Below are 27,952 nucleotides of genomic sequence, written 5' to 3'. Positions count from 1 at the left end.
GGAGCCAACACACTCTACTCAAAGAACACAAAGCGCTGTACCAGGTGTGCCAGGGAGGGTCGCACCTGGGGCTCCCCAGCCCCACAGGACAGCAGTCCCTGGGCTGTGCCCAGGGCCCATCCCTGGCCTTTGACCTCCACTGACACTGCACTCTGCCCCATGGGAGGTGGTTAAGTTGGGTGCACACTTGAGCAGTTATTTACAGAACATAACGAGCACAGAGGGGGATTCCTAAACGAGACGAGCCCTCTGCCCCCAGAGACGACTCCTGATCAGCAAAGGGTCCACCTTCCAAGTACTGAGTCAATCGAAGTTTCTAAAGATAATCCATTTTTGATAAATTAGAACACAGTGAAACAGTGTATCTATATATAAAAAAGTCCAGTTTAAACGGAGCACAACAGGTGCCCAGACCACGTGTGACACAGGAGTGCTGGGTGTCCCCGGCCAACAGAACTCGAGACCTGGGCTCTCAGCCGTCAGTGCCCGGGGCAGCGGGCTCCTCACTGGCCTCGGGCCGGCGGTGTCTGCGCATGTGCCGGTATTTGTCCACGTAGGCGCGCACCAGGTTGCCCACCTTCACAGGGTTGATCTCCCCACTCTTGCTGTGGCAGATCTGGGGGGAGGGGACAGTTACCCAGACGTCCTCCAAGCCCCATGTTCAGAGGTCACAGCCCACATCCCATGGCTTCTGAGCCTCCCACTGAGAAGCCAGCGTGTTGTGTCTCGGCCTCGATCTCTGTATGGTCATTTAGTCCACAAGTGCCCAGGGCCCTATCCTCACCCCACACAAACTGCTCAGTGCCCCGCCCTCGCCCAATACCCCACCTCCCTCACCTTCTGAACAGCCTTGCGGAGAATGTCCTTGTACTCATCCTTTGTCACCTCCCTCTTCTGGTAGAAGGGCTTGATGGCCAGCTTCACCTCCTCCACCGCCCTCTCCTGCACGTGCAGCTTCTTCATGTACTAGGAGCAGGGACGTGTGTGAGCGCCCGCCCGTCCAGGGCTGCATGGCCCGGGCAGACCCTGAGGGCCCTTTGCAAGGCACGGTGCTTCCCGCCGTCCTGCCCGGCACTGCCGCCCCTGGGGGAAAGAGGGACGGGCCTCACCTCCTCATTCTTGGCCTTCTCTGCGGCTGGCCGGGCAGTGGCTGTCCTGTCCTCTGAGTTGCTGGTGGCGGCAGCATGGCCAGCAGGCTCTGAGGCTGTGGTCAGGGCCGTGGGCACTGGGGCAGGGCTCTGTGTCACCCAGCAGCCCGACAGGGGAAGGCTCCCCTGCAGCATGAACTGGGGCGTGGGCTGGCTGACTGGTGCGTAGGGCGGGACGCTCGAGGGCAGGGCCGGGGCGGGAGGCAGGTTGGGGCTATAAACCTGAGCGAGAACGTCGTCTGCTGAGCACATTTGTGATGTGAGAGCGCCCAGCACAGCGCTCCCCACCCAGTCGCCCACAGCACCAGGACCCAGGTGCAAGGCCAAGTCCCTCCAGCCCAGGCACCCACCTGAGTGGGGTCAGCGTCAGGGAAGCCAGGCTCTGGAAGCAGGTGACTGGGGGCAGGGGGCTCAGGGAGGAGCGCCTGCTGGGGGACCACCATAGGGTCCCCATCCTCAGTTTCCCAGGTCTCTTCCTGGGGCTGCTGTGGCCTGTGAAGTTGAGTCCCTGAGGGCGACACAGGGGTGGGTACTTGGTGGCTGCCCCGGCCAGAAGCCTGCATCCTGGCTGGGAAATCCCAGAAGAGCATCGCAGCAGTGAGGACCAGCGGCTGGGCCCCAGCCGCTTCCCTGAGCAGACCTGCACCTGAAGTGTGACCCAGGAGCCCACGCCCCGCCCACCCCGACGTGCCACAGGTGCACCCTACTCACACAGGGCTCTGTCCTCGGCTGGGGCACCATCTGCCGCCTCCTGAAGGTTCCAGGTGACTCTCTTCACTGGGGCCTTAGCCCGCGGCCCAGGGGTCTGACAAGGGCCTCCCAGCGTGCCGGGCCCTGCGACGGCCTGGGCAGAGGCCTGAGCGGAGAACGGCTGCAGCGAACGCGTCTCCTGGGGCCCCTCTGCCCAGGGAAGGGGCTGCACAGCGTCTTCACCATGGATCACCGACACCTCCCTTCTGATGACAGCCATGGCCAGGCTGCCATCCTGCTGGCTGGCCGGGGACACACCGGGCTTGGGGGGCACGGCCCGCTCTGGGGAGGAGTCTGTGCTCTCCGGGGAGGGTGGGGAGCTCATGTCGTCCAGCTGCATAAAGACACCTTCACTTGGAAAGTCGTCAAACACGTGCCCCGCCTCGACCGAGTCGCCATAGTCCAGGTCCCCCAGCAGACATGCGGCCGGCACCTCTGGGACGGGGGCCTTCGGGGGAGACTTGTCGGCCTCAGCCCCTTCTGGTGAGGCATCAGCTCCCACCAAGGCCAGCGGTCTGGCTGGGGGCTTCCTGTCCAGCCCCGGATCCGCCTGGGGAGGAGGCACTGGAGAGGCCCCCTTCACCGGCAATTTCCTCTCCAGGGAGCGGGGACGCAGCCGCTTCTCACGGGAACGAGGCCGACGGTGATCCCGGGACCTGTGCTCTGAACTCGGGGACCGGTGCCGCCTCCTCTCACGGGAGCCCCGCCTGTCTCGGGGCCGCTCACGGCTCCTCTCCCTTGCACGGTGGGGCCTCCGGGCCCTGTCCAGGCTGCTGGGGGGAGAGCACCCCCAGCCCCGAGTCCTGGACCCCGACCGCCTCCTCTTCCTCCTTCTGCTGTCATGATGCTCAAGGGAGGAGCTGCCAGGGCTGCCTGAGCGGGACCGCCGCCGGCCTGGGCCCCAGGAGCCCCTGCTCGGCTCCCTGCCCTTGGCCTTCCTTCTCTTGGCTCGCTCGCGGCTGCTGGAGCGGTCACTGGAGGACCTCCGGCTCCTGGCTTTGGGCCGCTGCCTCTTGGCATGGTCCTCACCCACTGCTGGTGACACTGACCTCGAGCTCCCATTCCGGGAGCGGGAGCCGGAGCCGGAGCCGGAACCGGAGCCAGAGCGGGTCCTCCGATGCTCCCTGGCAGGTGCCTGCTTCCTTCTGGCTTTCTTCCGGCTGCGGGAACTAGATGTGGAGCGGGAGCGGGAGTGGGGTGGGGACCGCAGCTCCACGACCCGGTGGGTGGTCGTCGCTGGGATGTCTGGCTCCACCACCGTTACACAGGTCACCATCCGCTCCTCGGAGACAAAGAAGCTGCTGCGGGGTGGCAGGTCCTCGTCCTCCCAGGGCTCCTGTGGTGACGGCCTTTGTGCCCGGGGGGCGGGGCCTCGGCCTTCAAGGGGCCCCTCCTCGCCCAGCCCATCGGGAGGCCCCTCGCCCTGGAGCTTGAGCATGCTGGAGGAAGGCCCCCTCGGGGGCTCAGGCTCTGTCCCAGAGCTGGCCTCCACCGTGTAGGAGGTGACGCAACGCACAGTCTGCAAGGGTGGGGCCTGGGGGCTATCGATGGAGATGGTACGTGTGATCTCAGAGGGCAGGAGGCCGGAGCCCAGATGCTCTGGGCTGCTGCCAGCAGAGCTGGAGTCAGAGCCCGTGGGGTCAAAAGGGTCATAGATCTCACTCTTGAGTTGCTTTGCCTTCCTGAGGGAGAAGAGGGGCGAAGGGCTGTCTTTCCTCTGTGCCTTACTGTCCACGGGCCGGAATGTGTTGCAGAAGCCCGGGTTGGTGAGTCTGCCAGAATGTGCTGTGTTCCCGGGAATATTGATCCGGAAGCTCTGGAAGGTCGAGCTGCCGCCCTTCCCTCTCGAGGGTCCCAGCGGGGCGGGGGGCTGGGTGCCGCCCCCGGAGTGCATGCTGGGCTCCTGTGGGCCCCTGCCACTGGGCTGGCCCTCTGCCCGGGCGCCAAGGCCAGTTTGCCCAGGGCCCTCCCTGCCTGTCAACCGGCTGATGCATGCACTGGGGATCTCGACTCGCCCTCTGCCTGCCGGGGCTGGGACCCCGTCCGCCCGCGTGCCGCCACTGCCATCCCTTCTGATCTTGGGTATCCTGGGTAGCTCGGAAATGTCAGTTCTCCTGGGTGCTGATTTGGGGGCCTGTCCCAGCCCGGCACTGTTAGATGACAGGTTACCATTTGTGATTTTCGATGTGAATCTCAGAGGGAAAGCGTGCTTGCTGTTGCCAGTGAATTGGGGGGTGTCACGTTGTTTTAGGCCAGGACTGTTCACGTCTGACACATTCTGACTCTGCCCTGATCGAGGGGTCACTGAGGAGTCTGGTCTCACTACAGCCCCCGATGTGAGCACAGGGACACAGGAGTGGGCAGGCCTGCCCTGACAGTGCAACCCCTGGCTTCCGAAGCACCCTGAGCGTGGCGCTCCGGGCTGCAAGCCGTCCCCAGGCCCAGGGCCTTCTCCGCTTCGGGAGGGACCAACCGAGTTTCGCTGAAAAGAAACTGGAGCTAAAAGACAAGAAGGCAGACAGCAGTCAGGCCTCACCCCTTCCTTAGAAAGCTCAACTGCTTGCTGAACCTTTATCTAAAGACTTGCTTTTAAGCTGCACACTTGCAATCCCTCCCATGTGCTCTGTGGGCCGGACACTGTGCCGAGCCCGGGGGTGGCTGCTGTGGGGCTGCCCTTCTGCCTCACCGCCACACTGCTTATGGATGAGGACGTGCCCAAGCCACCAGGGACACTTCAAGAGGCGGCGGGATGGGGGGTGCTGCCCACCTTCACAGTAACCCGTGGACGTCACTGGCCCCATCCCCCATGGCCGGACCCCCCGCCCCCTCAAAAAAAAAGCCTGCCAGGGCCCAGATCAGTGGGAGGGCTCTGGCTGCTGGCTAGTGAGAACAGACCAGTGGCATGACGGCCAAGGGGGCCTGTGGGCTGGTCTAGACACTGTCGTCACCTAAATTATCTGCTCGTGCACCGTTTAGAAAGTGATGGAAAAGAAATGGGGGCAAACGCTGAGGGTCTCGCGAGTGGGGAAGCGTGTGGTGGGCTGGCCGTGGGGAGCTGCCTCACCTGCTTGCCTGGTGCTGAGTGAACCGTCCCGGTGGATGGTGACATCAGAGCTATCCATCAGTAGTAGGCTCTGGCCCGACAGGATGCTGCCTAGCAGGTCAGGGACGGGCACGTCGTCCAATTCCGGCTCGGGCGCTGTGGCAGGAATGCCTCTCCTGCAGGCAGAGCAGGTGCTGCCATCGCTGCCCCCACAGTCCCCTCAGCCCCCCCGAGTGAGGGGAACAGGGTGTTTGGGGCTGAAATCATCGGCACCACTGATGGGCAGGAGCTGGCAGGTGAGTCTCTATTGGTTTTGCTGGTTGGTTCTTTTTTTCCTGAGGGCTCAGATATTAGAAAAGACCCAGCCAAAAGCACAGCACAACAGCTTGGCTCCCTGTCTGGTACCCCCTGCTGGTGGGCTCTGCGGCAGAAGTGGGCATGCTGACAGCCCCGAGGAGCTGTGGCCTGCCACCAGCCGTGTCATCGTCCCTGCGGCTATAGCATTTCCTCATTGAAGAGCCGAGGGGAGGAGCCAGAGAGGTCTTTGTGTCTGGGTGGCTGAGCCCCACGTCAGGACCACTGCCCCCCTAAAACACACCTGGAGAGCCCCATGGAGACAGGCCTGGCCACGGGCTGGTGAGACCGCAGGGCTGACCGGGACAGAACTCTCCTCTTGGCACTCAGAGGGGAAGCAGGGCTGGCAGACGGCTCTTCACTGCTGGAGGGAGGACACGGGCCGAAGGGAACAGGTGACCCATGCCCAAACCCAGAGGGACATCTCCCAGCCCATCAGGGACGGGATAAGATCTGTGCCACATGGCAGCACTCAGGACCAGGTGGCAGGACTGCATGGGCAGCAGCCCAAGCCTCTGAGTGGGGGTGGGGCAGGGGCAGATGTGGGAGTCGGACTTTGGGTGAGGGGACGAGCTCCTAACTGAGAACGCCTCCGGGCAAGGATCACCACCCTCACTTGACAAACGAGAACTGTGGGTGCTGACCACGCCCACTCCGGGGGGGGGGTGACCACTGCCACCCCTGGGCACGGAGGGAGGTGACGCCTTGCTCCCTGGCTGCAGACGGTGCCTGCACAGGACGGCCCCGGCGGTCACCTGTCGAAGGGGTCCAGCTCATAGGGGTCTCCAAACAGAGAGAGAGGGGTCACCCCGACGTCCGCACGCATCACCCCCAGGGAGGGCTCTGTGGGCTTGTGCACCGACAGGACGCAGGCCCCGTGCACTGGCATCCGGAGGCCCAGGGTCCTCGCAATGCGACAACGAGCTGTGACTTCATTCTGAACCATAATAATGAAAAAAGAGAATAACTCATCAGCGAGACTGAAACCGAAAGGTCCTAGAAATGTGATTGGGGGTAAGAAACGGTCACATCCAACACCAGCTGAGTGAGTCAGCGCCAAATCAAAGCCACTGGGCTTCGTGATGTTAATCAGAGTCTTGGATGGGCTTCACTCACCAGAGCCAACAACGCACCCCAACAACTACTGGGCCCCCACCACGGGCCTTTACACACTGTTGCAATCAGGCAGGAGTTTGTTTTGAGCAAAAACTCCACAAAGAGAGGGAAACAAACCACCCAACTGTCGGCTGACCTGACAACCGTGTTTTAACAACCACGTGAGGACCAGACGTCGTGGGTACAGTCGCTCCCGGCACAGCCCACCCACGTGCGGGCAGAGGGTGCGGGAATGTCCTGGTGGGGACAGCCAGGCCCCCGGCTCAGGGCGTGAAGGGGGCTGGGGCCACACAGCGGCCATAGCTTAGGCTTTGACTGACTGCAGGAATTTTGTGTGAATGAAGCCATGTGTTCAAACCCTCCATTTAAACTAGGACACATTTGTATACAAATCTATACCACATGAATTTACACTGCCTGGGCTGTGAGTGTAAATTCACACAAACACACTTGGACGATGGCTGCAAGCCCATGGATTAAATGTTCCAAATGTCTGATCCAGGACTCGCAGAGGCTGTTGGACTTCAGAAAAGGGCCACACGGCAGCCGCTTGGCTACAAAGTGGCGACCCAAGGACAGGGAACAGCCTGAAGTGGTCAGTGTCACACACGTCCGCTTCGTCACCTTGGCCAGGACAACACAGGCCGCCTTGCAGGACTCCTGCACTGGTGTTTTCCTCTCAACTCACCCCAGCGACTCCCATACCCCAGGCACAGTCAGCGAGCTTCCCTGACAAGCTGGTGGCCGGGGCCCAGCTGCTCCACCCCACAGGGCCCACCCCTCAGGACACCTGGGCCCAAAGGGTGCTAGAAACTTGTGTCTGCCCGTCTCGAGTCTGTGCTACAGAAACGTCCATCGGGTCAGGGCACCCCTAAACAGCACAGAGAGGCTGTTTCCAGGACCCCCTGCCCCAGCTGCACCGAGAAATGGCCTGGCCACACATGAAGGATACCTTTGGCTTCTGCCCCTTTCTCTTCCTCACGCGGCCCTGGCGTCTCTTGGACCTTGTCCCGGAGCCCCTGCTTCTCCCGGCTGGTCTGTGCTGGGTCTTCTTTCTGCCCAACACCTTCTTCCGTCTTCCTACAAAGATGACGTTGGTCAGTGCCCCTCAGTGTGCACCAGCCCCGTCCACCTTTGTGACCCCAGAATATGCTCACACACCACCAGGGCCTGGCAAGGGGGCACCACGTACATGCTTGGGGTCTTCAACAGAAACATAACCCACACCTTAAAGCTTTTACTTCCCCACGGGGGGTTGGGAGAGGCAGCCGCACAGAGAAGGCCACGTGACTCTCTACAGTCCACTTTGGTTTGCGGGTCTCACTTTGAGAACCAGTACATAGTTTTGCAGAATCATGAAACAAAATTAAATTAGAAGAAACAAACCTTGACAGTCCAGAGTACAATGATGAGTGCCCCTGGCTCTGTACCCCCTTAGGGGTCTAACCAGAAAAGTACTCGCCCAAGCGGCTTGAGAACACGTGATTTCCGGGAGCATTTCTGGCAGCACATATCCTAGGACTGAAGCTGCAGAGCGCCCAGTGTTTGGCCCTCAGCGGTCACCCTGCGATGCTGCATGGACAGCTTGGGGGTAGGGGAGGGGACGCCCAGCACCCCTGGAGAGGCACGGCCACCTGGGCATGGAGGCAGGGGCCTCCAAGGAGGACAGAGGGACGGGCCTGTGATGTGTGCTACCAAAGCACACCCACACATCTGACCCCACGCGCTCGCCACGGGCCTGAAATCTCAGGGGTCCCCATGGAAGGGTGCTACCGAGAACTCCACGGCCCTGAGGCCTGGTGACTAAACAGCAGCTGGGCATGGAGAGCCTCGTCCCTGACAGCCACACGGCTGGGCTGCAGCTGGCGCAGGGCAGCCTCCCTTCATCGTCCAGCACTCAGTAGACCCCAGGGTACCACGCACAGAAACACACCCACCCCCTTGGGCAACTTGCAAACACCTGAATCCCCTGAGCCTCCAGAAGGCTGTGGATGGGCAGGGGCAGGCCGCTGATGGCTGACCGTGGGCGCGGTGGCCAAAGCTGACGGTGGTGGAGACACAGACGGGACACTTGGGACAGAAGACCCCCACAACCCAGAGGACAGACACGCAGGGTGCTGCCAACCGCCAACACAAATCTTACTGGGCTCTGGATTCAAATACACTGTTTTTAAAATTCTATGTCACTTATGACACAATTAGAACTTTCGACACCAACTGGCTATCTCACGGCGCTAAGGAGTGGCCGCTCGTTTTCTCAGGTGTAACAATGGCACTGCTCTTCAGTTAAAAAAACACTCTTTTAGGGATGCCCTGAGAAATATCAGGCAAAATATCTAGGTCAAATGATGACGAGGAAAAGGATCTGCTTCCAAATAACATGGGGGGAGGCAGGGCGAGGCCAATGGGCCAGGAGCTGATGCGGGCTCCGCTGACACCAGGGGCCTGAGATTAACTCCAGAATCTGTGTGACCTGACGATGGCCTTCAGCTCTGTCCCCTGGAAAGGGCCAGAAACATGCATCCCCGACAGAGCCCTGCGAGCTCCGCTGTCACTAGGCCGCTCAACACATGCACAAGTGACAAGGCTGTCACGGCACCAGTGGTGGGGCCACAGGGCACATAGGACATGCCACAAAGACCCATGAGCCCAAGACGCCACACGCCCCTGGCGTGGTGACAACAAACGCCGACCACTCGAGAGCTGGCGAGGACGGGCAGTGTGCTGGGCTAAGGCTACAACTCAGACACAGCCCGTCACACGCCGACCCCAGAAACGAACACTCGTGCACAGGAAGGCTCACAAACACGTGCCACCTGCAGGCAAGTGGCTGATGAGTCATGGTGAGCTCCCCCCACGGAACAGTCCTTCACAACACAGAACAGCAAGCACAGCACAAGACACCCAACTGCAGGACCACGCCACCACTGAGCGATCGAGCAGGGCCACTCAGGCTTCGGGCTGCCTGGTGCACGGACAGGCAAAACCAACCCAGTGACAAACAGGACACCGAGACGCCATGGGGGCCCACCTGTGTGGTTGGGGTCGCGTCTGTCAAACCACGCAGAGTGAATGCACCTCTGTGCCGTGTATCTCAATGAAGTCGATTTTTAAAAGCCCAGGTTATGCCCGTGAATAACACGGGAACCCGTGCGTCCATCCTGATTTACACAATCAATGGGAGGGAAGGCACAGGCAGAGCCACAGAGCATCAGCAACGTGACACTGGGCACAGAGCAGGACCCACGCTCGTGGCACAGCCCCGCCCCGCCCGGGCCTGTGAGAACAGGAAGGACAGACTCACCGGGACAAACTACCAACAAGGGCTAGAACACGTCAGAGCACAAGCTCGACCCTGACTGAATTCTGTCCACTGTCCCCCCAGAGAAGCCTGGGCTAGGCTGTCATCGGCATGTCGCCACGTCCCTCCACAAGTCCTCAGAACTGATTGCAGGGAGGCCCCCGCCCCAGCAGGACACTGTGGAGGGGACGTGTGCGTGGCCTGCTGCGGTCAGGGACATGCACGCGCCACAGCCAAAGACCACATGCCCCACTCACTTGTTTTCCTTCTCCGTTTGGCGGGGGCTCGCGGCGTCGTGGGCCGCTGATACACAGCAGTGCTCAGGCCGGAGGCGACAGCTTCAATAGTCTCGTCAAGCAGAGAAGATAGCAGGTGCCTCGGGACGTGCTACACAGCACAGGAGGCGCCGGTCAGTAGGGGGGCCGCCGGCCCGGCAGAGCGAGCGCCCTTTCCCCGTGAGGACGCCGGGCAGTGCCACAGCAGAGGCAGCACCACCGCTGGGCACTGGTGGGAGCCCTGAGCCCACCCCGGCGAGCCAAGTGCAGAAGCTGAGGTCCCCAGCTGGCATCACCCTCTCGCTTCTAACAGACCCAACTACTGAGTGATTCCCATGGACAGGCACCGGGGGGACAGGCCTGGGTGGGAGGGGTTGGGGAGGCTTCCCAAGAAGCAGGATAAGTGTGAGAGCCGAGGGAACTGCACAGCGAAGGCCACGACGGGCAGGGTCGAGCCCCACAGCCTGCATGGGGACATACTTGGGAAGGGGTGGCAGACGACACGGTGAAGGGCAAGGGGGACACAGGGTGGAGGCACCTGCCCTGAGGATGGGTGGTGGGAGTGGCGTTTGGGACGAGGGTGCCAGGCCCAAGGGCCTCCCAGTCTTCTCAACTCATCCCAACTCAGCTCCACCCCACAGGCAGCCGCCTGGCCTGCAGGTCACTTCCAGGGATGGGGTGCAGATGGGAGGCAGAGGTGACAGCAGAAGCAAGGCCCTGAGGGACGGGGACCACCACCTGGATGCCCCTGGCAGTGGACATGCGGTTCCGGTTCACAGTGGCTCGGACGCGTTCACTCTGCCGTGTCCTGGCAATGGCCCGGGTCCGCCCCGTGCGAGGCCGCAGCCGGCTCGCAGTGGGCACCACGTCAGCCAGGAGCAGGGACACCTCCTCCTCAGTAACGGGGTCGGCATCTGGGGACAAAGGAGACCCTGGGCTGCTGCACAGCCGCATGCCTTACCCTCAGGACCGGCTCAGCTGAGCGGCCATGTCCCCCGCTCCCACCAGGAGTGCCCTGGCCTGCCTGCTCTGAGCTGTGCTCCGACGGAGGCAGGGGTGCCTACCTGCGGTGGGGGCAGCAGCTTCAGAGATGGCACACTCCGGACAGAACCACTCGTCCACCGGCACCTCCTGGAGGGGGGGCTCCAGACATTCCATGTGGTACCTATGGGGGCAAAAGGCCAGTCAGGCCAGCCAGCGAGAATGCCAGAAGAGGGGTCCAGAGGCGCCCAGGACAGCGACACACCTGATGACAGACAGCGGCCCCACGCTCACAAGTTGATAGCATGTACAGAAGGGGCCTCTGGGGGTCGAGCAGGGTTAAATGAGGTCATGAGTGGGGTCCTGACCCTCAGGAGAGGAGGGACACAGAACGAGGGACGTCTGCAGCTAGGAACTGACCTGCCACTTGTCCAGACTGCACTCCACCCAGCCTGCTCAGAGGTTCCCCCCCCAGAGGACACGCGGAGGCCAGCCTGCTCAGAGGTCCCCCTCCAAGGGAAACGCGGTGGCCAGTCTGCTTAGAGGTCCCCCCGTAGGACATGCGGAGGCCAGCCTGCTTGGAGGTCCCCCCAGGAGGACACACGGAGGCCAGCCTGCTCAGAGGTCCCCCCCAGAGAACATGCGGAGGCCAGCCTGCTCGGAGGTCCCCCCCAGAGGACACGCGGAGGCCAGCCTGCTCAGAGGTCCCCCCCAGAGGACATGGAAAGGCCAGCCTGCTCAGAGGTCTGGTACTTCACACTTGAGACCCTGGTCTTCTAGACCAGCATTCTGCGTGGACAGATAGCTACAGCAGGCTTTTGGGCATCTCTGCCCTCCAAAGGGGGCCCTAACAGGGCCCAAAGTCCCCACAGGAGAAGTACTTCATGGAAGGACCGGGCTAAGAAAGCAGCAGTACAAACTGGGTGCTCCATGGCTGACTGTCTCATGCCCACCTTCACCTGGGAGGCTGGTCTCTAACGGGGCCAGTTGTCCACTTGCCCCCCACACCTTTCCCCACTGCAAGCTGCCTGGAGAGTACCTAACACTTCACAGTCCAGTCTGAGTTGAGAGAGAAAGAAAGGCCATGTTTGCTGAAAGTAGGGTTTCCGGGTGGGAATTCCCGTCCGTTCTAGGAATTTTTTTCACTTTCTCATTCCCGAATCACAAGAAAAGTTTGTTGGAAAATCAGGAAAACGGGCTCCTTGAACCCAGTAATATGCACAATGGGAAATAAACGTACTACTCACAGTGCATCTCTTAGGCATTTTTCCCATTTATCACTAGGGTTTCTGGGTGGGAATTCCTGCCTGTTCTTGGGAAATTTTTCCCCCCGCTTTTCTGTTCCCGAATCCCGAGAAAAGTTCGTAGAGAAATCGGGAAAATCGGCTCCTTGAACCCAGGTGGTTAGTAGTATGGGCCGTCACTTTGTGGAAACGATTCATCGTGGAGAACAGAAAACAGTTCATATCTCGGGAATCGGGAACGGGAAAGCGAAAATAATTTCTGAGAACGGGCGGGAATTCCAACCAGGAAACCCTAACTGAAAGTAACGGGAATGCTATCCATGTCTTAGCTTCTATCCAGTCTTCAAGGAAAGAAGGGCAGGGAAGTTGCTGCTGGCAGGGGCCATGGGGGCTGGAACTCTCCAGACTTCCTGCCATGGCCCCAGACAGCCCTGAGCAGGCAACACCCAACGCGGACAGCACGCTAAGGTCCAAGGCCCCAAGCCCAGATTCCATTCCATTTAAGGTCCATGCCTGCTCATGGCGCTGAAGCGGTGGAGGGTCCGGCGAGACACAGATGGACAGGAGGAGATCGCCTCCATGAGCCCTCCTGGGAACCCACTCAAGGCCCAAGGGGGTCGGATGTGGGAGCAGGGGCAGGGCAACTCCTGCCTAGGCCAGCAACAAGGACTGTGGAGCACCCCCGAACCTCACGGCGACTCCCACCTGAGAAGCTCCTCCTCACGGTCTCAGGAACAAAATCAGGAACAGAGAGGTAGCATCTCATGCCTGGACCTGATTGAGCCCATGTCCTCACCAAACTCCAGGGGCTTAAGCAGAGGCCCCAGGGCGCGTGACAAGTGCCTGGCCCAGCCAGCCTGCACCCACCGCCCACCAGGACAATGCTCACTGCCCCACCTGCTCAGAGACTGGCAGCTCCCAGGTGGCCAAGACCTGCCCTCCCAGCCAACGCGACGGCCACAGCTACGTGGCCAGCAGGTCCTGAGGTGTCTCCCTTGTGAATAAATACTTTTAGGTTAGATTTCAAGTTTTTAAAACACCTTAGTTCACGTACCAGTGAAAGAATGTGGCACGTTTGTGCACCTACAGACAGCCTGTGATTCCGTTTTACAATGAGTAATGGGATTTTAGACTTGTGATTTTTAAGCTGAAAGAATAACTAAGAAAACTTAGCAGACAGGAGATATTAACATGTGAGGGCGTCTACAAGTGTGAGAATCCCGTATTTATCAGAATTAAGGTTTCATGCCCATCAGGATTTGTATGTACTTGACTTGTTTTACCTGTGAAATAATTCAAGCACGTAGAAAGAAAATCAATATGTCAAATTTATATGTGCACTTTACAACAGTGAAAAAAACTTCACGAAGTTGTAAAAACTCCCGCAGTCAGTGTTAAGTTACTAGGATTAAAACCAGATCTTGATGTAAAGAATGAACAGAGTTAAGAATGAGAGGCTTGGTTAGAAAACTTAAGGAGAAACCTCAGCTCTGTGAGCGAAAGCTCCCACGCAGGTTCACCAACAGCCCAAGGACACAGAAGGCACATGACCTGGGCACTCGGCAGCCACGAAGGCACAGCCAGTACCAGGCCAGAGACAAGGCCACAGCGGGATGAGGCCATCCCCACCCCATTGCGCTCAGCCAACTGTTCCACACCCTCCCTTCCCGTCGAGCCCAGCTTGATCTTGGGTGCTAGACTGCCCTCTAGGCTCAGGGTCCCCGCAAGGCCACGCTGCTCCAGCTATCTGCTCACACGCAGTCATCACTCACTAGGCTCGGCGGTGGAAGAGCACACACTGCACTCTCAGGTATGGGACCTCAAGCCCCACTCCTGTCCCCAGGTGCAGATCGCCCAGTGCGAAGGCCAGGCAGCAGCAGATACTGCCACTAGGAGACCCGGAAGGCCACCCTCACCAGGTCAAGTGAACTGTTAGCTAACATGGCTGCAAGCTGAGACTTGCGAGAAAGTAGGGGGCACAAGACGTCCTGTGAATGTGTGAGCCCAAAGCGTGGGGGCCAAGCCAAAGCCTGGGACAGTCTGCATGGAACAGACACGAGTGCCCAGGGCCTGTCCCTGTCCTGGCCACCTAGGCTTCTGCCTCTTGCTTCACGGCCCAGCTCTCAAAACTGCTACTGGTTGCCCGAGAGAAAGTTCCACATCTGTGGCCTCCCGGGATCCCTTCACTCCACTCAGAGTGTGTGCCCCTCAGGACTGAGAACGGTTTCCTCAGTTCTCTCACCACCATTTTTCAGCAGAAAAGTTTTTCAGATGTACAAAAACACCCCCGCTGGAGGCTTACCAAGGAAAGGGCCTGATTTGAACCAGGCAGATGACACGGTGACAGGCTCCTGGAAGCCAGGGCCTGCTGGACACGGGCCAGTGGCAGTACGGCCAGGAAGCACAAGGGAGACAAGCAGCCCTGTGCGGCAGCCACAGGAGCCCCTCCTCCTGAGCCTGGCCTGGCAGAAAGGCGGGGTCCAGCATGCACTCCACCCTGGGCCCCACATCTGCTGGCCAGCCCCGATTTCTCAGGTTTTCCTTGCCTTTTTTCTGTCTTCATGTATTACGTGTACCTCTGTAAGCAGCTCAGAATATTTTGGGGAATAGGTGAGGGTATAAATGCAACAATAAAAAGAGCCGGGGGGCCAGCTGGCTACCAACTGTGTCACAAAATATGGCGCTGAGGGCGGGCAGTGTAGCCGCAGATGCAGGGACGTCCTGAGAAGGGGACAGCAACGCAGCGTGACTTCCGTCCATGGGCCGGGGCTCAGCAGGCCACAAACTGAAGAGAGACCACGTCCCTCTGCTTCTCCAGCTCCAGGAAGGAGTGCCAGGTGTGGGTGGGCAGGCCAGCAGGTGGGCCCCACACTCACCCAGCATCACAGCCGTCACAAAGGAGCAAGCGGTCCTCCCGGTCACTGCGGCCACACACCTCGCAGAAGGTGGGGTCTTCCTCCTCCTCCTCTCCGGCTCTGGCATTCTCCACTGGAATCTGGAGGCAGACAAGCACTGCTACTCCTGCACGTGGCAGGTGGAACCCCACCGAGTCTGGACACACCTGGGTCTGCAGTCAGCCCAGAGCAGACCGGTCGGCTTCTGCAGACTTATCCATGCTCCATGGACCTGGAGGTTCCGAACTAACAAGCATACAGCACCTTGATGTTTCCTGACCATTTCAGGGTAGTTAACTAGGAAGAAAAACCTGATTCGACAGAAAACAGAGTGGCACCGTGGCAAGGCCCCAGAGCAGAGTGAGCGCTGGAGACAGCCTGGTGCTGAGACTGCAGGGAGCCCGCCCCACACACTCCATAGGGCACGCACCGCCTCACAGATGCAACTACCGTGAGAACAGGAAAGCAGGTCTCAATCTTTCGAGAACTGTCACAATCAAGCACACATGGAAACACACCTACCAGACACGACAGTCACAGCTGTGCACTGAGAATCCCCACGTTACAGGTATTCTCAGGGGAATGATCAACCAGGCTTCCATTAGTCAAGCCTGACGCGTGCAAGGCCTAAGGACACGCCCTCTCCAGAGAGGATGCCGCCTCGCTTCCTGCCCAGCTCCCCTCCCAGCCCACCCCGAGGAACAGCCTCCACCGCTCACTTCCACCAGCTGTGTCAGCAGCCCCCCAGAGGATCCGCCTGAGACAGCCCTGCCGATGTCCTTGAGCCAGGAAGGACTCAGGGCCCCCCCGCATGCTGTCCTTCCCCAGCTGGACTGTTGCCTCTGCATGTGCCTTCACACACAGGAACAGCTCAGGGTGCACACACTAAATCGGCAGTTACTCCAGGAAATAAAGGTCGCCTATGTGGAAACTGCCAACATGCCCAGAGGCCTCCGCTGCCCGAGGCCCAGGCCCCAGGGAAGAAGAGCAGAGTGCCCGGCCAGGCAGAACCAAAGCTGCCACCCCCAGCAGACAGAGAGCACTGTGCACCCGCCAAGGAGAGCCGATGAGCGGCTACGAGGCTCAGTGCCTCTTCCACGCTCACAAGACCTAGGCCCGTCCCAGGGAGCCTCTGGTGCTGGTCCATGACAGCAGGCGAGTCACGCAGGAGGAAAAGCACCAGCCTGGAGAGCAAGGAAAGCGCCCTCTGGTTCTGCCCCCCAGAGAACGACTGCGGCCAGCGCCCTTCAGCCTGGTCCCAAGACCACTGCCTCCTCTCCCGAGTCTGGGCTACACTGTGACTTTGCCTCCCCCAGGGCCGCCATGGCTCCGGAAGGGGAGAAGCTCTGAGATGGGAATGGAGAAGAAGTCCGGTCACCCCACGATGCCCCGCCTGCCTCCCCCCAGGACCCACACAGGCCAGCATGGCTGACAATGGCATTTTGGGGAATTTCTAAAAAGCATCTGGCCAGTACTCACTCATGTCAGGAGAGCAAACACCCTTTGAAAGTGTGTTTTCCCACAAGACAGGGACCAACGTGATGAGCACAGGACAGGGTGGGCTTCTGCAGCGTCTACACTCACCTTCCTCAAGATTTTACCGCCGAAGTGGGCTCGGATGCAAATGCACTTAAATATAGTGCGGTCGACGGGACAGGAGTTGGCGTTCTGGAGGAAACAAGAACCGAATCAGAACCGCTCGCACTAGTCACACGGTCCTCAACACAAACACAGCGCCAAGAACTCAGAAGCTCCTGTCACACTGGAAACCAAGCATTTCCTACCTGCGTGCCAGGCCCTCTGCTAAGTCGCTGGGGGGACACAGCAGTGACGAGACAGAAATCCCTGCCTCATGGAAAAGGAAGGAGGAAAGGCTGGCTGCACGCACGCACACGGCATGATAACACGTGCTGCGGAAACTAAACGGGGGACGAGAGGGAGTGTGGGGGACAGAGGGGTGACTGGCCACTCACGCCCTCCCCTGGGGCCTCTGCTCAAATCCATGGTCAATGCTTCTGCGAGACTGTCGGTCACTTCTTAGTAAATTCTGAGGATTTCCTTATGTAGTGTGGACGCTCATCAGATGTGCTGCACAGTTTCTTGCCTTTGTTAACAGCGCTTTGACCCACGGAAGGTCCTAGTTTTACATCGTCTTCCTTAGCTATGTTGCACACACCAAATGCACTTCCCTCTTTAACTCTGATGAGTCCTCACAAACTTATGCCCCATGTTTCCCCCCAAGCCTCACCCAGGTCCACTCCCCTGGGTTTCGGTGTCTCTCACTCAGCACAGGGCTCTGGCCACACGTGTGCTCGCCCCCCGCACCCCGGGCAGGCCTGTTCCCATGCTGCTTCCGGTCTGGGAGCTGCTGTGCACATGCTCGGGTGTCAGCAGGCGCACCGGCTCCTCCTCGCTGGCTCAGGGCACCGGTGCGCTCACAGTGGCTGCAAGTGTCACATCCCTACCTGCCTGAGGAGCACCCCTCTTCCCCACATGCGGACGGTGTGCTCAGTCTTCCATCTGAAACCCCCAGTGGCTGCACAGTGCTGTCACCTTGTGGTGACACAGTGCAGGTCCTGAGTGCTCTGTGAGCGGCTGTGAGCCGGGAGGCTCCTTCCCTGGCCCCCAACCTGGGCGTCTGGGAGCCATGTGCATGTGTGTGGCGTGAGCTGGCCCCTTGTCTGTGTCACACACGTTTACAGAAGAACCCCCTCTCAGAGACATGAGGTGTCGCCCGCCATCCGTTGAGTACATGGTCTCCTCCAGGTCTGGTTTCCATTCTTGCAACAATTCCAGCATAACCACTAGAGTTTATAAATCTTAAAACCCAGGAGGTGATCTCTACAAATTAGCTTGGCAATTCTTGGTATTTTCTTTCTCTCCTGAAGGAATCCCACGGCTATCAAGGGCCCCGAACACTCGGCCAGGATTCTGCTGAGCCTGCGTCACCACTGGCCCTGCTCTGGAATGAGATTTCCAGAAAGTGGGGCTCCTTCACTTGGTCTCAGCTGCTTTAGAAAAGTTTTTTAAATGTCCAACACGTCTTTTCATGACTTAGCTCTAAGTGCACTGTAATTTTTAATCTTTGTCTACCTCGGATCCAGCAATCATGTCGAACACAGCATTCCAACAGTTCATTTGCAGAATATCTACCGGGGTCACCAAAAAAGTGTACACAAGTGGACACTTTGGTCAACGTTGCTCCAGCAGTAATTCGCCGTCAGCAGAAATGTCTGGACGCTGATGGGAACCACTCTGAGCACCTCTTGTCATTGCCGAAGTCAAATGTGACTTGTACTCCTCTTTTGTGATTGGTACATATTGAGTATTACAATTTTAATATTTTTTTCCTTTCTTAAAGCGTGTCTACCTTGTTTTGGCACTCTCTGTACACTGTTGGAGACAGGTAGCCAAAACCCTATCAGTTCCTCGTTAAAGGAAGGCCTCGCTTGTCCCCCAAAATCTAAGCCCAAATCTGATCTGGGCGGCAGCTGCACCAGCACAGAACAGGAACTAAGTAGCAGAGGCAGACAAACACCTCCAATGACACCACAGGGAGCCAGGAGCCACGTGGCCATGTGGCCAGCATGAGTGACGTCTCGGTCCTGGGTCACACACACTGACAGCACAGGGATGCTTCTGAGCTCTCTGGGAAAACAAGGCCAGCAGGCCTAGGTGTTAGCAGCTGTCACTTCCGGTCTCACGGGGTCACACCATGGTGTGGAGATCTGCCACCTTCAGTGTCCTCGGTGCAGTTACACATGGGGCGAGAGGATGAGGCAGAGAACGAAAGGCGGAGGTGATGGTTCTTGGAGACGGGGACGAGCATTGGGGCACGTGTCACTTGTCTTTGTACTAATTCTGTGAAATTTTTCACAATAAAAAGTTTAAAAAGTAGGCAGGAGTCCTGCTCCTAAAGTTCGCCATGAAATCCACTGCAAGTGTCTGGTACGCTGCCATCATGTGTTCCAGGGATGGCCCTCTCTCGCTGTCACCACGACCCAGCCCTCAGTGGACTATCGCTCGCTGCACCTCAGCGATGGCCGCACGTGCACACGTCCCTCGGTCACCCAGGGCCCCGCCTCCCGTGCAGTGAACACCACCCACAGCCCGAGAGCCAAGAAGGCAGATGCAGTGAGGTCCCAGCGAGGACTGCGCCCCGGTCCCCCGTGCTGCAGAGCAGAGGCCAGACCACAGGGCCAGGGAAGGAAGAAGAACCCCAAGAGAAGCCGCCTCACCTTGGACCATTCCACGATGCAGTCCAGGCAGAAGTAGTGGGCACAGCTCTGTGGTGTCCCCACGGCCTGGTCCCTGAAAGCATTCAGACAAATGGGGCAACTCTCGGCATCGTCATCAGAGCTAAGTGCACCGGTGGCTGCCAGGCTCCCCTGAGGATCTGCCACTATTTCCAAGTCGTCATCGTCTTCAGAATCTTCAGGACCTTGAGAAAGGGGAAACACTGTACCTGCGTGAAGTAAGGAAGGGAGCAAGCGGCCACAGCTACGCTCAGGAAAGCAGGTCCTCAAACCCCACGCTTGAGGGACCCCTTTCCCGCAGCTCTGCCAGGTGTGAGCGGCACTGGCACCTCACCTCAAGCTGCTTCCACGCTCAGGGAACACCAGCACAAGCTCACCCTGGAGCAGAATCTGAAGCCTGGAGGCAGGGCCGCCCAAGGCCAGCCCACAGCGCTGACAACTGGCTGACCACTGAGGTCCCTTCTCAAAACACAGTGGGAACAAACTGCCTGCTTTCAAGTGACACTGCCCGAGAGGTCCCTGATTTTTATTGCTTCTGGGATACAGACAGCACAGGCTCCTAACTAGGCAAACTGGTACAGAGTGCTGGTTAACCTCTGAGTTGGAGAGGCTGGGGCAGGAGACGCTTTCATGGCAGTCACCATTCGTGCTTCCGGGGCGGCCAGATGGCTTACTTGGTTAGAGCACGAGCTCTGAACAACCGTGTTGCCAGTTCGATTCCCACATGGGCCAGTGAGCTGCACCCTCCACAACTAGATTGAAGACAATGAGTGGCTGCTGAGCTTCCAGAGGGGCGAATGGATGGCTCAGCTGGTTAGGGCGCAAGCTCTCAACAAAGTTGCTGGTTCAATTCCCACATGGGATAGTGGGCTGTGCCCCCGCAACTAAAGATTGAAAATGGCAACTGGACTTGGAGCTGAGCTACACCCTCCACAACTAGACTGCAGAACAACAACTTGAAGTTGATGGGCCCTGGAGAAACACACTGTTCCCCAATATAATTTATAAAAAAAAAAAAATTTGCGCTTGCTTGGCTCTCCCTCCCAAAGTCCGTTAAAATAAAGACACATGTGCACGTGGATGGACAGGCAAGTGACAGTGTGGCAACAGGGGCCTTACTGGCCCCCAAGCCTGCCCGTCTAGTCCCTCTGAGCGTGGGCAGCACCAGTGCCCACGGCCCTGCTGTGACATGGCTGAGAGGTTAGCGGATGGGCTCAGCCCATCGTGCTAGCTCTCTAGAGATGTTCACAGGCCCTGCTGCTGTGTAGGCAGGGGAGGGGTGGCCGCTCAGAGCTCAGGGTGCTCCCTGCCTGGCGACGGCCAGAAGCAGGACTTCGTCTGAATCCTGAGCCTCAGGTGGGAACCACGGCCCCACGACTCCTTGACGTCAACGGGCGAGACTGAGCAGAGGGGCAGCCACCCGCATGTGAACGCCGAGCCACGAGACACCCTCTCCTGAGCGGCTATGTTCATGGTGATTTGTCACAAAGAAGAAAACGAATAAACTGGTGTTCACAGAACGCTGGAAGCTGGCTGGAGGCACGCAGAGCAGACTGACACTGACTCTGTTCTACCCTCCTGCTGTGCTGAGGGCCAAGGGGGCAGGAGCAGGTGAAGCTGGAGGACCGAACTCCTCCTACAGGCCATCTGAGGGCCACCGGAACCTCGGCTCACCTCGGACCACAGAGCAAGGCCTGTGACGCCTGAGGGCAGGGACCACCAGAGCGAAGACAGCAGACACAGCAGCTACGCAAGGCCAAGCCATCGACCTCTCCCAACCCTTTCTCAGGGGCCGCTGGAGACTGGTCCCCACTAGACCAGGGTGCTAGCCTGGCATGGAGGCTGGCCTGCAACCTCAGTGCAGGTGAGGGCAGGGTCTCCAAGAAGGGCATGCTCACACGACAGACACGCGATCGGACTGGGGCCTGGCAGGAAGATGGCAAGGCCGAGCACGGAGGGCTGCATCCCGAACAGACCAGGCATGTGTCCAACTCCCTGCGGGACACTGCACACGGCCTGCAGAGCTGGGAGGAGCAGGTAAGAGTCCTAAGGTCTCATCTTTCTGGTAAGACCTGAACAGATAAGACCTGAAGTTGGAAACTCAGCAACAGCAGTCCAAGCAGGTGGTGTTCAGGAATAAACGCTTGTGTGGGAAAAGTGGTGAGACGGGACAAAGGGCTTCGGGAAAGCGCCGGCCTGCAGGGCTCAGCTCACGCCCTTAGAGAACTCCTTCCTCGGCATTGAACCACGCCTCCACCTGCTAGATGGGGCTACTTTTCCTGTGTTTCAAAGACTGGGGCCGGAGGGGCAAAGGGGGGTTCAATCAGCTTACACCCTCAGCTACGGCTGCTGCCTGCATGCCTTCCCTTTATGTGAGGCCCCTCGCGTCCACAGGCCACATGCCCAGGCCTCCTTCCCTCCTGGGCATTCGGCCCTGTGCCAACTGCCCCTTCACAGCCCTCACCCACCACTGTCCATCCAGTCCCAGCTGAGATGTGCCTTTCTCTGGAAGCTTCTCCTCGCAACCCCAGTTGCAACGAACTCTTCCCCGATCTGTGAAGGCCAGTCCACCCCTCCTGCTGTCTATTATCCAGCACCCCAACTGCTTCTTTAGAGCCAGTCTTTGCTGCTAGGTGACGGGCTCTGGGACAGTGAAAACGCGGATGAGCTGGATCCTGCCCTCCCTCCAGCCCGTAGCCCAGATCCTCTGCACCCAAAAAGCCCCCGACACCTTCACCTTCAGCCTGGTCGACGCCCAGTACCTGCACCAGGGCCTGCTGCAGAGGGAGCCAGCACCCCAACTCAATCTCAGGAACAAAAAGAGCCACACGTGTGACCCACTCTCAGGACACGCTCACGTCCCTTTCAGAACTCAAAACCTAACTTTGAAGAGTACATCACCAACACAAAGTCACAGATTCACACTGATTGGCGCTGTGTCAATCCTGTTCCTTCACGGGACATTACTTTCTGGAACATTCTAACGCGCCACAGCAGCTTAGAAGACTGTGATGGATAGATCATGGGATGCTTTAGGACTTGATAACTATGTCAGCAGGAAAGCAGTGGTGAGCCAAACCACCAAGGGTCGAGTGTGCCCTCCCCCTGAGGAAGGTGATCACAGCTGCCTGGGACAGGGCGGGCCATCCCGGGGACCTTGCAGGCCACGCACTAGCCAGGGTGGCTGGAGTGGACAGCAGAGGGTACACCGCAAATGCACCCAAAGCTGACAAGCACGGCCCTCAGGTGGCACAGCTCACCCTTTACAGCAACGTTCCCGTAATACAAGTTCAAGGCACAAACGTTGACCAATGAAACCGTGCCAGAACTTCTTAACAAAGTCACTTCATGCACTTGCCAACTGTCTCGGGGGTTCCAGTCAGCAGAGTGAGAGGAGGAGCCACAGGACAGCCCACTGACTCCTGGCTGGCGGCAAACCTGCCCTGTGCCGGGGGTGCGGGGCGCTCCTTCTGTCAGGTCCAGCCTGGTCGTGCTGCTCCGCGTTCTCAGACATTTTACCCTCCCACCATCACCAGAGAAGAGACCCATCGAATTGTGTCACTAAACCGAAAGGAAGGATTACAAAAGTGAGCCATCGCCCCAGCTGAAGGTGAGGACTCGCTGCAGGGACCGGCAGACAAGGCCAGCTGCGCAAAGCAGCCTGTCCCCCACTCCTCACACCCCTCATTGGCCAGTGTGGGTAAGGCAACAACTTCACTGAGAATGTTTAGAACACTGTCCCATCACAGCGACAGAAGACAAAAGGAAGCTGCTCAAACGCCGGCGTTCTCACCAGAGCCGTCTTCCAGGCCACCCTCCTCGTCTTCTCCATCGGAGCCGTCGCTGAGCTCACTGCTAGTGTCAACCTCAGAGGCCCCACTGTCGCCGTCACTGTTTTCTTCTAGAAGCAAAAATACAGGCCCCGGGGCAGAGTCACAACCAAAGCAGCAGAGTGAGGGCTGACACACAGGTGTCCCCAGGACACATGGCAAGGGGACTGCCACGGGCTGCCCGGCAGGATGGTGAGGGGGCTGCAGAGACATGGGAGGAAAAGCAGCACCCTTTCACTCTATTCATATCTGTATGGCTTGCAACAAAAATAAGACAAAAGAAGGACGGTCGGTTGGCTCAGTTGGTTAGAGTGCGGTGCTCATAACACCAACGTCGCCAGTTCGATTCCCACATGGGCCAGTGAGTTGGGTTCCACAACTAGACTGAAGACAACAACTTGATTTGAAGCTGATGGGTCCTGGAAAAACAAACTGTTCCCCCAATATTCTCCAATAAAAATTTTAAAAAACAAAGAAAATAATGTACCACTTCTGCAACTTAAAAGCAAAGAGTAATTCTAAACAGATTGGAAGACAGGTGGATAACAGCTAGACCACCGCTAAAAACGAAGTCAGCTTTTGTTGCAGCCAACAAACCTGGTGAGAACAGGAGGAGACCCTGCTTCCCCTGGGAGGCGGGAGGCAGGCCGTAGGCACACGCACGCACGACGGGGCACGCGCACGCAGCACGGGCGGGAGAGGCTGCCGGTACTCACCAGCACCACTGGCCAGGGCAGCAGCGCGGAGCCTCCGGTGTCCACCCAGCCCTGGGCTTTGGTCCACAAGCTCGTCCAGGCTGTCGTCATCCATTGCTGGACATCAGAGTTAGCTCTGAAAGAAACCAGTCAATAAGGTCACACTGTGCCGGGCTGCAGAGCTCCCCTGGGAAAGGGTAGTCACTCTACACATCACATCCCTGGTGACGTGTCCATCTGCAGGACAAGGAGTCTGAGCTGTGAGAGATAACACACACGAAGCTTCCCTACCGCAAAGCTGTGCGCACAGAGAAAGACAAGGGTTCTCAGCTACAAGGGAGGGCACTCATTCAGACTCAATTTGTCACCTAATTTAGCCTCAGACTGGTGGTGTTGGAATGAAACGGCTCACACGCAGCTGAGGCAAAGCAGGGCTTTCGGCGGGCGTGTGCTTCAGAAAGGCCTAGGTGAGACGCAGGGCCCTCTCAGCCAGGGCTGGCCTGCCGGCCTCCTCTGGCCTCGCCCCGAGAACACCTCCAGGTCACCGCGAGTCAACACTGACCGGGAGCAGAGGTCGGGCTCTCTCAGCAGCCATGTCCTCTCCCTCCTGGGCTCCTGATCTCCACGTGGGGACCCCTGTCCTGCCTACTCTGCAAGGCCACAGCCAGGGTGACGCAGATCGAGACAAATGACCTCCCAAACGTAGTGAGATACAATCCTGCTACTACTCCCTCAGGGCCTCCAACCAGGGTCCCCAAATAAGGGCCCTTCCTCATCAGTGTCACTCACCCATTTCCCAGGTGCCCCTTGGAGGAACCCGTCACAGGGAGGCATTCAGTAACTCAACGGGACACAGTGAACACAGTCTTCCCTCTAAGTCCAGGCTCCACGGTCAGAGGGAAGGGACAAAGGCAGAGAGACAAAGGCAGGACCAGGGGAAGGTGGGCTGGGCCAGTGGCGTGCCCAGGAGCCAGGCTGGGATGCCTTGGGGCCAGCGGGGCCCCGGGCGTGCTCCAGGACAGACCTCACTGTGATGACACCGTCATGTGCACAAGGCCCGAGGTATGACAAATGACCCATGGCGCACTGAGACCTAGGCCCACCTGTACGGGGCAGTGGCAGGGCCTGCCTCTGAGGACACTGAGGCCATGATGAGGTTTGGCACAGGGGGCTTGCCAGCCATGCCAGCTCTGGCATGAGGCTGGCCTTGATGAGTCCCTGCCCCTGCGGGGCCCAGTGCTCCTTCCCCACAGCTGCCGAGGCCTCCTTACAGCCCTCTGCTAGGGTGGCGGGACACTTCCAATTGTGAGGCCGAAATCCCTTCCTGTGTCGTCCCACAACAGTAACTGCTGGCAGCACCCAGCTTGAACGCAGATGGACTCACATTCATACCTTCGCCCGTATGTCCAGACCACGGGCCAGGAAGCCATTTCTGCAGGGCAGCCCACAGCCCCTCTCAGCTGCTGGCCACTTTGGGGGGCACTCAGCCTCTGCTTTGCGGGGACTGGGGAGGGGGAATTAAACCAGAGAGAGTATCTCCCTCTCTCTCCAAATTCAGGGACCCAAAGCACCCACAATTCCAACCATTGTTAAGGGACCGAAAGAGCCTCTGGGGTGCTAACTGGCAACTGTGCCAGAACAGAACCTGCGTGCCCAGCGCCAGGCTCGGGCAAGCCTACCAGGCCAACTTGTCACTCTTTCTTCACCGCCTGCCACAGAGGCCGCAAGACGTCAAAACTGTAAACTGCAATGGAAGCCGAAACGCTAGAGCCCCGAGCCCTTTGTCGGGCTGACCTGCCGCCCAGAGTCCACACGGAGGGCAGCTGAGACCAGTAAAGCCAGTCCCGGTCGGGCTTTGCCACCGGCCTGGAGCAGAGAGCGCGCCAGAAGGTGCCACCTGTTGTTCTGACCCACTCTCCCCACAGGAGAAAAAAGGAAAGCGAAGGGTCCAGGGTCAGGGTGGATGCACTGAGTCGCAAGACGAACGTCACCTCGGCTCAGCGCGGCGACCCCCGGCCCGACGCGGCTCACCAGGCAGACCTCCACTCTGCCGCCGTGCCACGCAGACGAGCGCACCGACTGCAACGCTGCCGGGCCACGTGGGCCGGCTGCTGCCCCTCTCGGGGGCAGCTCGGTCCACCCGTCGGCGACACCGGGGACAAGAGCGACTCCCGCGAGGCCGCGGGGAGGGCTACGCCAATTAAGGGCTAGGGCCCATCCCGCTAACACGGGCCGTGGAGGCGCCGACGGAGCCGCCGACCGGGAGCTGGAAGCGAGTTAGCAAAGGGTCACACTCCGCTCGGCGAGGCGACAGCGACAGCGCACGGGGCGGGCTGTCACAGACAGGGCGGGCGGGCTCCCAGCCGCCGGCCGGGGAGGTGGCCGCCGCGAGGGACCGCCCAGCCTGGACGCGAGGCCCTCCGCGCCGGCCGCGGGGTCCCTGCCGCCGCCCGCCCGCCGCCCGCCCGGGCCCCGCGCAGCGCAGGCCCCACAGCGCGGGGCAGGCCGCAGACAAAGCGCGCGGCGCCGGAGGCGGCCCTCGCGGGCGGAGCGCGACGGGAACGCCGGGGCCCGCGCGACCGCTCCACGTACCCAGGAAGTGCACGGCCGCCAGCCGCTGCCGGGGGCCCGCCGACGCCGCCGGAGCGCGAGCCAAGTCCAGGCCCGGCCGCCGCCACCGCCGCCGCGCGCTCCCCGACCCGGAAGTGCACGGAGCCGGCTTCCGGGAACCTCCCGCCCCGCCCGTTGGCGGGAACCACTGGAACCAGGGAGAGGAATAAAGGCCTGAAGTGGAGGAAGACGCTGCCCCTCACGGTCGGGGCCTCGAGGCATTGAAGACACCGTTTCGTTCTGGATAAAGGTGCAGGAGACCACTGTTCTTGAGAACGTGTGGCGTGTAAGCCCGCGCAGTGGCTGTCCCTGGACGGCCTTCCCCGCACGGGAGCTGGTACAGCCCGACCCGCCGCCTGCCGCCCAGGGCCAATGGGAGCGGCTTTCCGGCACGCCTGGGCCCCGCCCTCAGCCCGGGCCCCGCCCTCAGCCCGGGCCCCGCCCCCGGGAGCGAGTCCCTGCCCCCGAGCGCGGGCCTCACGTGCCAGCCGCTCTGGGGACCCTGCGTGGATGGTCTGGTGGCGCTCCGGGGACAAGCAGCTTTGCGCCGTCCGTCCACCCGTGGACCGAGCACTGATGAGCCCTGTATGCACAGCTCCTCCAAGAGCGGGGCGCAGCGAGGACGACAACCCCAGCCGCGAGTCCCGCCGGGTCCGTACACACGGAAGACTGAACACTGTAAATCGTGCACCGCGTGGTGTGTGAGGAGCTGATTCGTGTTGTGACAAAAAGACCAACAGGGTGGGACCCGGCGCTCAGGAGCCGGGTGCCTGGGCCATCGTCAGTTAGGTGGTGAGGATGGACCTGGCAAAGCGGGAGCGCTGAGTGCCGACAAGCCGCTGGACCACGGACAGGAGGCCTGTGTGGCTGGACCAGTGCGCGGAGTGACCAGAGGGGCCGTCATGCAGGGCCAGAGGCTCTGGGGCGCTGGAGGGTCTTGAGCAGGATGACACGCCCTGGCTTACAGGATCCCTTGGGCTGGGAGGGAACAGACTGGAGCGGTCGAGGCCGACGGCGGGGGTGGGGGCGGGGGGTGGGACCAGTCAGGACGCCACTTCGGTGATCCCCGTCGAGGGACCATCGTGGCCCCGGTTCAAGATAGGAGCCATGCTCAGGGGAGACCCTGGGGGAACCTGAGGCACACACTTGGGACATCCCAGAAGAGACATTGAGTGGGCAGCTGGAGATTGGAGTTGGGCAGAGGTTGCCCTGGAGATAAAAATGTGGGAATTGTATTGTGCTGGGGGTGGGCAGTGGCGGCAACAGCAGAGGACCCCGTCTGAACCTCAAGCCTCCAACGCTGAGGGCCAGAATCTGCAAAGGAGACCAAGAAGGAGCACCAGTAGTAGGGGCTCGAGGAGAAACCTGGAGAGGGGCTTCTGGAAGCCAGGGGAAGAAGGCATTCAAGGAGGAGTGCAGTGGAAAGTCCCTGGTGACCCTCAGGACTGCAGCGCT

General features: G+C 59.7%; 1 protein-coding gene across 6 annotated transcripts; it reads right to left on the bottom strand.

The window, feature by feature from the left end:
* Positions 1-309: 309 nt before the first annotated feature.
* Positions 310-26,598, bottom strand: PHRF1 (PHD and ring finger domains 1). Of its 6 annotated transcripts, none has more exons than XM_081064213.1 (18): positions 26,480-26,598; positions 23,909-24,023; positions 23,156-23,263; positions 19,345-19,547; positions 16,691-16,774; positions 15,089-15,207; positions 11,052-11,152; positions 10,726-10,901; positions 9,970-10,099; positions 7,364-7,491; positions 6,051-6,232; positions 5,540-5,659; positions 4,963-5,117; positions 1,860-4,397; positions 1,499-1,656; positions 1,110-1,370; positions 838-966; positions 310-616 (listed from the first exon to the last, which is right to left on the bottom strand). In XM_081064213.1, the coding sequence occupies exons 2-18, from the start codon at positions 24,000-24,002 to the stop codon at positions 473-475; spliced, it is 4,830 nt and encodes a 1,609-aa protein (XP_080920339.1). In that variant the 5' UTR covers positions 24,003-24,023; positions 26,480-26,598; the 3' UTR covers positions 310-472. The 6 variants fall into 6 exon arrangements, with proteins under 6 accessions (XP_080920339.1, XP_080920340.1, XP_080920337.1 ...); XM_081064214.1 differs by having other exon boundaries at positions 5,540-5,656; positions 26,480-26,594; XM_081064211.1 differs by having other exon boundaries at positions 19,345-19,571; positions 26,480-26,592.
* Between the last annotated feature and the right edge of the window lie 1,354 nt (positions 26,599-27,952).

The sequence above is a fragment of the Rhinolophus hipposideros genome (genome assembly GCF_964194185.1).
Source record: "Rhinolophus hipposideros genome assembly, chromosome: 10".
Taxonomy (NCBI): Eukaryota; Metazoa; Chordata; class Mammalia; order Chiroptera; family Rhinolophidae; genus Rhinolophus; species Rhinolophus hipposideros.
The sequence above is the reverse complement of the archived record's forward strand: the minus strand, read 5'-3'. Positions and strand labels throughout refer to the sequence as shown.

What these genes read in the sequence shown, in the direction of transcription:
- PHRF1 (XM_081064211.1), bottom strand. Translation starts at nt 24,002, where the DNA reads ATGGATGACGACAGCCTGGACGAGCTTGTGGACCAAAGCCCAGGGCTG. An exon ending in CAAACGGAGAAGGAAAACAA is followed by an intron (nt 7,492 to 9,969) that starts GTGAGTGGGGCA and finishes TCATCTTTGTAG; the next exon opens with GAAGACGGAAGAAGGTGTTG. An exon ending in GTCTCCATGGGGCTCTCCAG is followed by an intron (nt 5,118 to 5,539) that starts GTGTGTTTTAGG and finishes CTCTGCCTGCAG; the next exon opens with GAGAGGCATTCCTGCCACAG.